We start from the raw sequence: 14,604 nt of genomic DNA on the forward strand, positions 1-14,604 counted from the left end.
GGTCCATCAATGATGTACTACCAGTCAAATATTGTTCCCACTTAGAATGGCCAGAAGCTAAACCCAACTGCAAAAACACATTCATTTTCTGTTAACCTGGAATTATCCTTGGAGAAGGTAGTATGCTGCTCAGTTCACACCCGCCTGAGACACAATCAGCAAGCTCGGGGTACTGTATCAAAAGCCCTAGTCAAGTCAAGGTGCAGTCATACTGGTACCCGTCGTTCAAGTATCTGTGATTTGACAGATTCTAGGGCAGGAAAGGCAGCTAACCACGACTCTTTCTAGCCTGGTGAGGGGGACATCAGTGTGCCTCACTATAAAATTGCCAATGACCCAGAAATTTGACTGTGTGCTGCTTTGCCTTAAGGGCTTGGCAGGAGAGACACCGGTACAGTGTTAATGTGTTGCTGTGGGTGGTGTTTTAATGGAGGATTATGTGATGGCAGAGGACCCCTTTTTTGTGACTGTTGTGCAGGACATCTTAGTGTCTTCGGAAAGTTACATGCAAGTGCCGCAGCACATGTAGTTTTATGTGAAAGGCATTTACCTTGTGCAGTAGGCATGGTGCAAGCATCACTAAACCTCTGTAGGATTAGGTTTGGTTGTACGAGAGCTCTGCCTGCACTGTTAGTGTATTTACATCTCTTGCACACTATGAATAAGCTGGTTGTCAGTGTACATAAGGCACTTGCTACAATGACTCAGAATACCCATCTCAACCAGACTGGCGACAGAGAATTGCATACCCATGGCCACTGATCTACTAGGGAAGAGTCAGGGAAACATATATTGAATAAGTCAATGAGACAAGGAACTCTGAGCAGCACTCAGCTATATACAAACTAGATGTTTTAAGTTAAAAAAAAAATAAATAAAAAACTCTGCCTAGGCAGTAGGGGTATAAGATGACTTACACTGAGTTTAGCTTGGACACAGATTACAAGGGGAAGTTACGCTGCAAGATATCAGTGACCATACAAATCACTGCTAGGAATGGCTGCACAGACAGCAGCTCTAACTAAAAACAAGTGCAGATACTCAACTTGAGAACTCTTCTCAAGTAACGTAGTCACTAATCACCACTAAATGTCCCAGCCGCAGAGACTCATTTTCAACAAGCTAGCCCTCTAGCCAAACAATAAGCCTTCAACCAGCAATTCCTAGTTCAGAAGGGTGAAGGCAACCCTCTCCTGCCACAAGAGTATAGACCACAAACCTTAATGTAAAAACTCTTTGGAGCAAGAGTTTGGAGAACAGACACTTTTATAATAAATGGTCATAATAAGTCTTCAACCAGGATTTCCCAACTCAGAGGTGCAAGCTACGTCTGCTGCCACAAGAGTAGACAAACAAACCTTCCTTATGTAAGAAATCAAAACGAAGAGTAGACAAACAAACCTTCCTTATGTAAGAAATCAAAACGAAGAGGCTTAGAATAACAGTTACTGCTTGTCTAGTACATTGTAAGAAATGAATCAGCTTAAATGTAACTGAACACTACTTAGCTTTTTGCTGCGCACCCTTAAAGTAGGAAGGAGCACAGATTAAAAGCAACCGAATAAAGTGCTTTTACGTGGAAAGATTGTTAAACTTGAATAATCTGCTGTTTTGTGAGTAATGGGAAGCACCAGCTGATCTCTCAGTGCTCAGTAGAGTGAGCTGATAAGATGAGAATGGCAGAAAAAAAAAATTGCCTTTATAGTAGAGGCGGGCAAGCCAACGGCTGCCAGGTTTTTTAAATATACCCACCAGCAGGTCAAGTAGCTGAGAAAGTGAAACGCAGACAGAAGATAGCAAGTCAAACTAGCATTACAACTAAACAAAGATATCAGTAAATATTCTTAGTTAAATGAGGAATGTTGCATCTCAGCTCCTCCCATTAATTAGCTTGATATTACCATCTACAAAAGAATTTAACTGACTATGCAAGTGGAGAATTAACTCCTATACATAGAAGCCGCGGTGGTGCAGCGGTAGCGTTGCTGCCTCACAGCAAGAAGTTCTCCCGTTTGATTCTTTGCCAGAGCGCTGTGTGGAGTCTGCATGTCCTCCCCGCAGTAGAGTGGTGTTCGAAAGACATGCGTAGAATGGGCATGTTTTTGTTGAAGGTTGGGCATCGGGCTGGCACCTCAGCACCGTAAAATCAACGGCCAATCATTAGTGGACCGGAGTTCCGCTGTGGTGGCCCCTGAGAAAAGCCAAAAGTAAAACATTTAGGGAACACTTCCTGTATAGGACCAAGATCTCTACCTACCTTTAAGTGCTGCAGATTTACTTCAGAAAGAGTGCTAAATGCAGACGTCACAGCATAAAACTCTGAAAAAACATCTATAACATAACACAAACTAATATAAAGAACCACTGAATGCAGAGTCCAACAATGCTAAATACAGCTACCCCAAACTGCATTCATTTGACATGTCATGTATCACACAAGAAAATGAGAAAAATGCATAAAAATTGTACAAACTGATCATTTCCTCTATCCTAACAGAAAAGGATACACAATCCTGCCACCCATACCTCTCAAGTGTACCTCATTAAGAGGAACGTACCTCATTTGGGTTTTTAAAAAGAACATGTTCCTTGAAGTTCCACAGTGAAAGAGTCTGTCACACATTCAGTTTTTTTTTTTTTTTTTTAAGTGAAATCTATGGTAAATAGAAATTAATCATTAATTCATTAAAGGATCTTCTTTATAAGTAACCATGCTATGACCTTCCTAGTTGAAGTTGTTAATAAGCCATTAGTATGTGTTCCATATTTTGCCCATTTGTTCCACATTATGAAGGCGAGTGTTTCCTCATTTTGGAGATGGAAGGTTGAGAGCTATGCTACCACCCTCCCCATGTAAAAACTATTTCATCCGAAAAGCTAAATAAACGCCAACTCTGGGGCGCAGTGAATGACACATTACTAAGCCTGTAACACTGGCACGGCACTACCACACAGTCTCAAAGTCCACAACACATTACACCAGTCATACCTCCCAACTGTACAAACTTTCGTAGGATGGCCAGATGTTTGCCTCATATTTTCTTGGTCCGCTTTTCATTAAACTGTTTTTCTGGCAAATTTAATTTCAAATCATTAAAAACTGAAGTTACAAAAGGGCAGACATTGATTTTTAGACTTCATACACAACAAAATCCATGCTGATGGAAAACCTGCTATATTTATAAATTGTCCCCATGTTGGGCCTTTGCTTCCCCATTATTTGCGGTTTTCTCCAGATTTTTTTGCTCCCAGATGAGAGGTATGACACGTATTCACCACACTCCGCTACAGTCGAACTCCAGACGGGACGATACTTACGAGTCCCCGAAAAAGCTGTGCAGCTGGATAGGGCCGACGGTGGTGTCCGCCTTAAAGTCGGGAAATTCCTCCCCAAGCAAGATTCCTCCGGGCATGGCGAAGGCTGTGAACGAAAAACAAGCACTACAGCTGTGGAAAGTTACAAACACAAGTGGAAGCAACCAGGAACAAACTGCGCCTATCCCACACAGATATATCAACAACAGGAAGAAACTGGGAATGTCTCCAGGGACAACTGAAACAAGCGTTTCGACACAAACTACTTTTCAACCGTAATGCACTCATACTGCCAATCAGCGCCGGGGGTGTGGCCACCGTCTACAATCATATTGCCAATCAGCGGCGAGAGAGACGTCAGCGTCCACTCAGGCCAGCGACAGTGCTGTCAATCCGCTGTTAAACTCTCCGTGAGCTGTGGCCCACGTGGTGGGTAAATGGGGGCGATATTGGTTTATAAGTGGGTAGAGGGCAGGTACACGCATGTGACTATTCAAAGGGAAAGTGTAATAACTATATGGACTTAAAACCCAAAGGTGTACAATGCGTATTGTGCGGAGTCATGCTGTATAAGTTAATTTTTAAGGGAATGTCACGTTTCTTTGGCACAGTAACAACAGCAGCTGCAACGTAAATGAAATTAAAAAGGAGCCGGTGTGTTTCTACATTACTCTCCTGCTGTCAAGAGTCGCGGTTTTTCTATGCTTTATATTTACTGTTTTTTATGGTTGTGGCTTTCACAAAATTAAATCAAAAACGTAATGTCTTTAATTCATTGCAGGGATTTTTAGGGTTATCCCGTCCCTCTTTGCTGAGGACAGTCACTATGTGAGCATTTGTGTCTTACGAAAAAAACTCAAAACAAATGGTCTGAGGTTTTTCGTTTCCTTTTTTGCTAATTTTTCTTTAATATTTGCCGTTAACAATTATTTTGTAACTGAAACACTCAAATGTTATATGAAACGGCATAAGCAACTCAAATGATCTAGATTTTATTTTGGCAAAAAGTAAAGTTCTGTCTGTGGGTATGGTTTGGCCTGCAAAATTTCGCATTTCTATGTCCTCAGCTGAGGATTTGAAAATGTGGCAAAATATCAATATTCATGACAAAAATAGGTTACATCGAATAGTCAGGTCTGCCGAAAATATTGGTGCTAGTTTGCCCTCCTTACAGGATCTGTACTATTCCAGAGTCATGAAAAGGGCAGGGAAAATTATCGCCAGCCCTTCACATCCAGGCCACCATCTTTTTGAAATATTACCATCAACCAGGCATTATAGATTATTACGCACCAAAACAAGCGGATATAAGAACAGTCGTCGTCCCCACCACCAAGGCCATCAAGTTCATAAACGGTTAACTCAGCTTATTAGGTTGGGGTATTCTTTTTGCCAAGCCTTGGAGGATTCTGCAGTATTGTTGACATATTGTTAATACTTGTTTATTTCAGTATTTCTTGCACTTTGCACCTTGTATGTATATTTACTTTTTTGTCTTGTTCTTAAATAGTTGGATGTGTGTTGTTTGTCTTGTTCTTAATAGTTTATATAATTCATACTTGGAGAGTCACTGAAATCGGAGTATACTGGGCCAATAAATGTGATTCTGATTCTGAATTTTCCCCCTTGTGTGGATGCCCATGCCCTACTACACTCCATCAAAACCCTATCTCTAGGGTAACATCTTAGAGTCAACTCATCCAAGACCAGACATAGATATATAACATTAGGAAAATGACCTGTGGTAGTGGTGCTGCGGTAGCGTTGTCGCCTCACAGCAAGATGTTGTGTTCGATTCTCAGCTAGAGCGTCTTCTGTGTGGAGGCATGCGTGAATGGGCGTGCCTTCGTTGAAGGTTGTGCATCAGGGCTGGTAACTTGGCACGTAAAAATTCACTACCAAACATTAGCGGACCGGAGTTCCGCTGTGGCGACCCCTAACCAGGATAAGCCGAAAGACACAACAAAAAAAAGAGGGTTTTACACATGGGAATTCCATTTCTGCAAGAATACAAGTTTAGAGGTCAGCATTTGCCCAAATTATTGATACACTGGAAGGGATTTCTTTATCTGGAAGAAAGCATCTACAGAGGTACTAATGTTTTTCAGTTATGGGTACAGTGGTACAGATTAAATGTGGTTAATGACCATGGGGAAGGTGGTGTGGTGCAGGTACTAAACTCTTTAGGTATTGCTTTGTTTGTCAAATTTTATTGCCTTAATGGAGAAAAAATCTCCCTACTCCCTAAGCATAAAATACCCACTTACTTGCTCCCCATGGCTGCTTGTTTGAACACTTATATGAGTTTCAGCATGAGTAGTGTCCTACCTAACCTACACAGTGCTCCAGTCGCTGACCTCGAGACTGTGGATTTCTAGTACTTGGGACTGGACTTGAGCACCTGTAGTCCCCCCTTCCCCCCAATTTAAAGCCTCTGGTCAGTTGGTATATTTTTGGGTGGAGGGAGAAAACCTGCATTTTGCATTTTTGAATATTATGTGGTACACCATCTGAACCCAAGGTTAGTGCTCATCATACTGACCACTGCTGCAGTAGCCTTAGCTATATGAGATGTATCCTGCCAAGGATATAAAAGCCGGCCAGCTTCCAACACTTCAGGGCACTTTCTACACTCACAAACTGTCAGGCAGCTTGAGCTGAGCCAACTAAAAGACAAATTTGAACATGAAGCCCTTCAGAGCTTTTGTGCCGCCCTCTGAAGCTTTGGAGGAACGACAGTTGTTTGTGCTTTCCTTTACTGAGCGGATAAGTTTGCTTTGGGGAAAAAAATCAATTTTCTTAATTTTGTTGAAATGTTATTACTAGGAAAGTTATTTTAAAGCTATGAGTGTTATGTTTCAACAGATTGTTTTGAGACTGCAACATATTTTAAAGGGTGCTCGTTTTTTCTGTCAGTTTAAAAGTGTGTAGAGTGACTGAAAAAAAGTAACTTTTGTGGACTGCTAGTGATTACAGGCATTTGCTGCTTGTCTTCCCAGGAAAAAGGCACCATTTTCAGCGTGGCCATGGAACAGACTACCTGTCCCATGGTCAATCATTCTTATAGCCACAAAATTAAAACATTAAATAAATAGCCTTTGTCACCATAGTAGGCAAGAAATTTTCCTCAGCCACAGGTGGGTGACTCTGTTGTGGCTGTTTGTTGTACCTCAGACCACTCACTTTTTACCCCGGATCCTTCTGATGTATCACCTATAGCCACTACAGACTCACTTTTTACCCCGGATCCTTCTGATGTATCACCTATAGCCACTACAGACCGGGGGTTAGCCACATTCTCTATGGCTATTGGGACCCCCTCAGTGGGCAAAGGAGAGTCACACTCGTCAGCCTTGGGAAAGGGAATAAAGGAGCTTTCCCTGTTGTCGGAATGCTGTGCCCATCCTGGGGACGCTGTGGCTGCTCTCATCAGTAACAACGATGGCTCAATTTTTTCTGTCCGAACGAAACAGAAAACCAAGCATGTATCTATTCCTCCTCAAGTTTTTTTGGATAAGAATAGTTTACTGGGTCTGGCTTAGGGTTTAATTCAGGCTACTAATCCTTCTTGTAAAGTAGTTTCTGGTAAAAGAAAGAGATTCCCCACTTCCTGAAGAGATTTAAGATTCTGAATCTGAACAAGAGGATGCAGGAAAAGATACAGGATTTTTTCCTCAGATTTCTGATTCAGACTTAGAGGACAACTCCGTTTCAGATTCTCATGGTTGGGGGGGGGGGGGTCTCTCTATGAGACTGTTGCTAGAACGTGCAAGTGTTTTCAATGGGAGAACACTCAAGTTTTTCAGCCCCTCAGAAAATGCTATGAATTCTTACAGAAGGATTTTCCAAAACCCACACCCATTCCTCCTGCTCTGTCTGCTTTAGAGGATGTGTGTGTGTCATTGCCTGCAGTTTTCCTGTTATTTGGAAAGCTGCCCCTAAAAAAGGCAGATAGGATGTATACAATTCCTTACTCTTTTAAATTTTTATACTCTATTCTCAAACCTGACCCAGCAGCTATAGCCTTTCTTGATCCAACTGCTGCTAAGCACTTAGTTAATTCCAATTCTACTCTTTCTGATGAAAATGGGAAAATTGTTGACAGGTATTAGAAAAACGTGTATACTTGTGAAACTTTGATTTTCAGACTTTCAGAATTTTGAATTGGTAGGCTCGTATGTTAACATTTGTTCTGACAAATTGTGAAAGTATGGGGAATGTTTTATCTGTAGTTTCTTCTTGTGAGGAAAATCAAATCTGCTTTAAGTAACTTGTTTCTTTTATTGCACAGGTCATCACTCATTGTTTACAGTGTATATATGACTGTTGATATTTCTTCAATGGCTATGGTCTCTGCTATTGTTTTGAACTGATCCAGAAAATCTCTGATTTTTCAGCCCTCTTTTTCCTAGGGATTTTCTTTCGCTTCTTCTAGTTTTGATACAAACAAACAAGCAAACAAATAAATAAAAAGTCTCAAAAAATCCTGGTAAACAGACGTTTTAGAAGAAATGACAAGGGGGTTCAAGAAAGAAGTTTAGAACCTCCCAGAACCAAGGATAGTCCAGTCAATACGTCTGAATTGTTATTTAAAAGACTTTGTGAACACCTTCCACCCTGGCCCCTTTTTTCTTCCAAAAAGTCTATATCTCCATTTTTCTCTTTGACAACTGACATTTTCAGAGAAATGGGTTCTGAAAATAATTCACCATCATTCATGGCAGTGGGCGGAATTTCTTCCAGGAGGTCATTCCTCATCTTCCAGATAAAGCTCTTTCATTTGCACCATTTTTTCATCACATGTTGTCTCAAGGAGTAATAGAACCAGTTCCTTCTTCCCAGGAGGGGAAGCAATTTTATTCAAGGATGCTCCTAGTGCCAAAGAAGGAAAATTCTTGGAGACCATTTCTGGATCTTTCTTTCCTAAACTTGTTTGTGATAGTGCCCAAATTCAGAATGATGTCACATCACTAGATATTACCTATTCTATCTCTTTCAGGTTCCCTGGCAACACTAGACTTAAAAGATTCTTATAATCACATCCCTATTCATCCAGAATGTTTCTTAAGGGTTTGTTTGTCTGGGTCACATCATCAGTTCTCTGCCTTACCCTTTTGACTATCCACCCCACCAAGAGTGTTCAGAAAGTGTCACACTCCAATTATAGATCATTGCAGGCTACAAGATATCCACATTTTTTCCATATTTAGATGACTTACTTATCATTGCAGACTTTTTCAAAGTGTCAGAAATCCCTCTGTTGGGGGAAAGAACTCTTACACTAGCTGGGATTCCAAGATAACTTGCAAAAATCTTTCTTGACTCCTTCATACAGGATTGTGTTCCTGGAATTTTAACTAGACACCTCAGTTCAAAATTTTTTTCTTCCACAGGAAAAAATAGGTCTTTATTTAGATCTATTTCTAAGGTTTTCCGTTCAGAATTTTGTCACTGCAAAGGAATTCCACAGGATTTTGGGTCTCATGGCATCTATGATTCTCATGATACCCCTGGCAAGACTCCGTATGGTAAAGATACAGTGGTTTCTGAAAGCTCTTTGTTCCTAGCATCTACACCCCTTATCTTTTCAAATCCCTGCACTGGGGTTCACTGGAAGACAAATCTTTTAGTGGAGACAACACATATCATGAAATCCAGGTCTTCCCTTCTCCTTTCCTGCTCCAAAGCAGAAGCTTTGGACTTTGCTTGAGGAGCAGTTCAGGAGAGATAAAAGTGCAGGGGGTGTAGGGCACCAAGGACAGATGCAAGCATATAAATATCAAGGAGTTGCTTGCCTTGATCCACACACTCCACTCTCTGAACCATATTTGGTTCCCAGGACCTCTTCAAGTGGTTACAGACAATACCACAGTCATGTGATACATCAACAAGTAAGGGGAAACTAGGTCGTATTTCCTTTGCAGAATGGCCATGCTAGCTTAGGGTATAGCTTCACAGCACAGTCTCTCTCTACAGGCATCCTACCTTTGGTCAGAGCAAAACTGCATAACAGACAAGCTAAGCAGGACAGGGCAGACCTTCATGCATAGAAACTAGATCAGGGGGTCTTCCAAGATTTGAGCCATTTGTAGGGAATTCCTTAAGTAGACCTCCTTGCTTCCTTTCTAAATAATCAACTGGCAAGATTCTGTTCCAGGACTCTATGCAAGGAGGTCTGGAAGATGGGATGCCTTTTGTTTTCCTTGGATAGGAATGTTCCTGTATGCTTTTATGTCCTTTCCAATGATAGCCAGGGTACTTCTGATGATTAAGGAGTCCCTGAAGATCATTGTGGTGACTCCCCTTTGGCCCTTGAAACTGTGGTTCTCCCTTCTTTTGGAAATGGCCAAGGGTGGTACCACAAGTTTCCTCACAGACTGGTTCTAGTTGCACATAAACAGGGGTGTTTGATAAGACACTGACATCTATCAAGTTTACTCGATGGCCTGTATGATAGGGTTCTAATTTCTTTTAGACACCTGTTTATTGAGGACATGCAACAGGTACTAATGGGGAGAAGAAAGCCTGCTACTAGAGAGCATGTATTAGCAAATAAAAAAGGTTTTATAGTTGGTGGCAACAACATAACCAGCACCCATACAGGGCTAATTGTTCTCTTGTTCTACAATATTTGTGTGAGTTACTATTCTGGGACCTTTCTTATTCCTCTATCAAGGTTCATTTATTGGCCATTTCAGCATGTCGGCCCCATTGATCTTCCTTTTTCAGTGCATTCTTCATGTCAAAATGCTTTTGAAAGGGGTTTTGCATAAGAAACCTCCAAAAATGGTGGTTCTGCTTTGGGACCTTAATTTTGCGTTAGAGAAGCTAACACTCGCTCCATTTGAACCAGCTAACCTTACTGACTTAAATTGTTTTACATGGAAAACAGTTTTACTGATTGCTCAGACCTCTGCAAGAAGGGAATGTGAGTTGCAAGCTTTTAAAATGAGTCAACCCTATCTCATTTTCCACAGGAACAGGGTTTCTTTGAGAACTAATCTTTCATTCGTGCTTAAAGTGGTACCTGAGTTCCCTTTAAGCTATGATATCCACCTCCCTATTTTCTTTCCTGAACCTAAAAATGAGGAAGCAAGGATACTCCATACCTTGGATGTCCAGAGACGACTCGGGTACTATCTCAACAGAATTAAATCTTTCAGATCAATTGTTAATTTATTGTGAAGGTAAGAGGAAGGAACAACCTGTGTTAAAACAGACCATTTCCAAATAGTTGTCTAACGCTATTACCTTTTGCTACACTCAGGGTAAGAAAGCAATTCCAGGCAGGCTAAAGGCCCACTGTACCAGGGCCTTGGCTTCACCTATGGATTTTTGGAAAGGGTGGATTCTAGAAGAAGAAGGTGCTAATTGGTCATCTGTACATAAGCACTATAAGCATGATTCCTTTTCCAGGTCCAGAAAAAGGTTTGCTAGGACCATTCTTCAAGGACTCCTGAATTGTTCTCCTTCCACCTCCCAGATGTAGTTAGCTAAGGTAATCTACCCATATAGCTAGGGCTACTGCAGCAGGGATCGATATGAAGAACATAGTATAGGTGTGTAAGTAAACGTATTGTAACAGTAGATATTCAAAGGATCACGGCTGCAGTAGCCAGCCCCCCCTCCCTCCATTCCCCCCCTCTATCTCCCTTGTTTTCTGGTGTGTTTTTTTATGCCAGGGTTGGATATTTAGTTTTTGTTGTTCCTAGCATTGTCCTTTCAGGGCCCAACCTCCTTTTCTGTGCTTTCAGGAAAGCTCTGAAGGACTTTGCACCCAAACTTGTCTTATAGTCAGCTCACCTTGAGCTGACTGACAATTTGGGCACATGGAAGGTGTCCTTAAGTGTTGGAAGCTAGCTGTTTGTTATATCATTGGGTGCATATAACCAATATAGTTAATGCTACTGCAGTAGCAATCATTCGAACATCTACTTTTATGGTAAGTTCAAGTTACACAACTGTACTTTCTCTGATTTATTCCATGGCAGAATGTCAGCTGTTATCTATTCTATTGTCTGCAGTATTAACCATCAGGGTCCTTGCTGTTAACCCAGCCCTGCACTAAGCATCCTCCTTGGTTAGCAGCATATCATTTAGAATCTTGGGTCTGCTGCATGCACATCCTTTACTGAAGTGACACCTCCATCCAAACCTAAACCCAGTCAGAGCATCCAGTGGTAAAAACTGCACGCAGGAGAGTAATGAGTGCATTCTGAGGAACAGTCTGCTAAAAAAACATGGCAATATAATCTGTACACCATTCCTACTGTAAAAGCATGCCAATATAAACTGTACCCTATTCCTTCTCTAAAGCCACTCTAATATAAACTGTACCCCATTCCTACTCTAAGGGTACACCAATATAAACTGTACCCCATTCCTACTCTAAGGGTACACCATTATAAACCGTACCCCATTCCTACTCTAAGGGTACACCAATATAAACTGTACCCTATTCCTACTCTAAAGGCACACCAATATAAACTGTACCCCATTTCTACTTTAAAGGCATGCCAATATAAACTGTACCCCATTCCTACTCTAAGGGTACACCAATATAAACTGTACCCCATTCCTACTCTAAGGGTACACCAATATAAACTGTACCCCATTCCAAGTATTGCTGGCATTCAATGATAGGTTGCCTTAGTTTTGTTCATTTATGATATTATTTCTATTTATTGTTTAATTTTAAGTATGTGATAGCCACTAGGCACAAATTCCTCTGGTTGTTGTTACTTGAACCACTTGCATTTACACCAAACCATTATTACTGATAATGTACACTGCAGGAAGTCAGGACACTTATTCCAGCTCACCTTGATGAGTGTCACCTTTCTGACAGAAACACTTGGCATTTTGAGCTTGGTATTTGCCCTGTGCAGACACCCTTTAGGTTCATAGGTTCATACTAGGCTATCTGCCCTAGGGCATTTATAAGCCTAGCCAGAATGTGTTTGGCTTTCGCCACCCATTTTAAATTTATTATGCTATGCCCTTTTTCGAGGTTAGTATACTGTGCCTCTGTCTAACAGTGACACAGAAGTGATACCCGGGGTAAACCTACGGTCTCCCATCCACTCATCAAGATTCCTCTTGAAGAGAGTCAATGAGGGACTCTGCCTAACCTGGACTGGGATTTTATTCCAGAGTGAAGGGAGCCTCTGGGTTATGAATCTGTCCCTCCAGCATGTCCTATTTATTTCAGTGCTGAGGTTCAAGTCTCTCGAGCGTAGCTCAATGGGATTTGGATTTTCTGAGGTGCAGCATGTCCATTAATTCCGGGTTGGACATGGCTTTATACGTCAGGCACAGATCGCCTCTGAACAGGCGGTATGCCATTGAGTAGAGCTGGAGTTTCTTTAACCGGGCAGCATATGGCATCTGTTTGAGCCCTTTGATCCTCTTGGTGAGGTACTTTTGGGGTCTTTCCAGTTGCTGCAGGTGTCTGGTAAGGTACATCCCAAAAGGGGCATTGTACTCAATTATGGGCCTGATGAGGGATGCGTAAAGAGGCACAATGACCTCACCTGATCTAGATGTGAATCCCTTCATGATTAGGTGGGCTATATAAAATGTTTTTCTAACCACTTTGGCCACGTGGTTGTCAAATGAGAGATTGCTATCAACTTGGGTCCCCAGGTCCCTAATTACTTCTTCTGTACTTAATGGATTACCACCTATGTGGTAATTTGTGGGCACTTTGTTTTTGCCAAAGGGGATGACTATACACTTTTTGGCATTTAGCTTGAGGCCATGGCTCTGGCACCAGTTGTCTGTTTCTTTGAGGCCCTTTTGGAGGATGCTTGTGTCGGCTGGAGAGTCGATTATGGTTTCAGTTTGCAGTCATCTGCGAACTTGATCAGCCACAGTCCTTCCGTGTTGGCCTGTACCTCGAGAAATATATACCGAACAAGAGAGGTCCCAGGACTGAGCCTTGTGGGACACCACTTGTAACTGGTTTGGAGCCTGACATGGCTCCAGCAATTCTAACCATGTGGGTTCTGTCCTTGAGCCAGTTTGCAATCCATCTAGTGACATAGGAGTTTATATTTAAGCTGGTGAGCTTATCTATAATGCCCGAGTGGGGTATTGTATCGAAGGCTTTTGCGAGGTCCAGGTAGGCTGTGTGGACCACCTTCCCTCGTCAATGGCCTTGGTGACTGTTTCAAAGAAATCAACCAGGTTTAAGAGGCAGGATCTGCCCTTAACAAAGCCGAACTGGGTAGGATCCAGTGTCTGTAGGTCCCCAATATCTTTATTTATGAGGTCCATGATGATCCTTTCCATAGCTTTGCAGACCAAGCTAGTCAGGCTTATGGGGCGATAGTTTCCAGGATCCATTGAGGCACCACCTTTATGGAGAGGGACCACTGTTGCTGTACGCCACTTTTTGGGCACATATCCTGTAGTAAGGCTGAGATTGAACAGTAGTTTTATGTTTGGGTTTAGCTCTTCTTGGAGTTCATGTAGGACGCAGCCCGGGACACCGTCTGGTCCCATTGATGCTGTGTTTTTTGCTTTGGAGAGGGCGACTCTTACCTGAGCATCTGAGATGTCAGGGGGCAGCATTCTGCTGGGATAGATATTTGCCCTTTTGGTGGGGAGGGGGGGGAGTTTGCGCTGAACCTGTCAGCTAGGATGTTGGCAATGTCTGTGGGTTTGGTGTATTTTTTGTCATTTTGGACTAATTCTGAGCATATCTGGGAATTACCACCCAGGTTCCTAACATAACTAAAGAAAGCCTTGTGATTATCCTTAGTGTCCTGTGCAATTTTTCTCTCGAAGCTGGCCTTAGACAATTTTATGAGTGCCTGTAGTTTTTTGCTAATACTGATCAGTGATGCCTTCCCTTTTTGGGATTTTGGGATTTTGCTCTATCATTTAGTAGCTTTGAAAGAGAAATACATGATTTCAGGGTATAGGAGAGCTTTTATTAGTGGCATAGAGCCAGATCACTGCCAGGTAATGAACACATTTGTAGACTGACTTGGAGGGGATTGTTGATGAGAGTGAAGGAGGGGCCACCTCTGCTAAAAAACAGTCCATACAGGATTCCCAACAGAACTGCCAAAACTAAGACTCAAGATTCTGACATCATCTTTACCTTGTGTTTATGTGTCTTTTAGGTAAAGATCCGCTGACAAGTCATGGTCGGTACAAATTCCTTCGCTGCCAAGACTGTAAGTGAAATAAGTGTCAACGGGTAGCTCAGATATCTGTGTTAGGCACACAATAGAAAAAAACATTATCAGCAAAGCTGGATCTCCTAAACAATTGAGATAT

At 41.9% G+C, this 14,604-nt stretch overlaps 1 protein-coding gene across 1 annotated transcript in view; it reads right to left on the reverse strand.

Moving 5' to 3' along the window:
- The window catches only part of PRDX6 (peroxiredoxin 6), a 228,330-nt gene extending 224,745 nt beyond the window's left edge, over positions 1-3,585 (reverse strand). Inside the window, exon 1 of the mRNA XM_044085221.1 lies at positions 3,319-3,585. Within this exon, the coding sequence (XP_043941156.1) occupies positions 3,319-3,413 (95 nt within the window). The 5' untranslated portion in view covers positions 3,414-3,585. The remainder of the gene's footprint in view (positions 1-3,318) is intronic.
- Between the last annotated feature and the right edge of the window lie 11,019 nt (positions 3,586-14,604).

This window comes from Protopterus annectens, chromosome 10.part0 (genome assembly GCF_019279795.1).
Source record: "Protopterus annectens isolate FY-2018-M chromosome 10.part0, PAN1.0, whole genome shotgun sequence".
Lineage (NCBI taxonomy): Eukaryota > Metazoa > Chordata > Ceratodontiformes > Protopteridae > Protopterus > Protopterus annectens.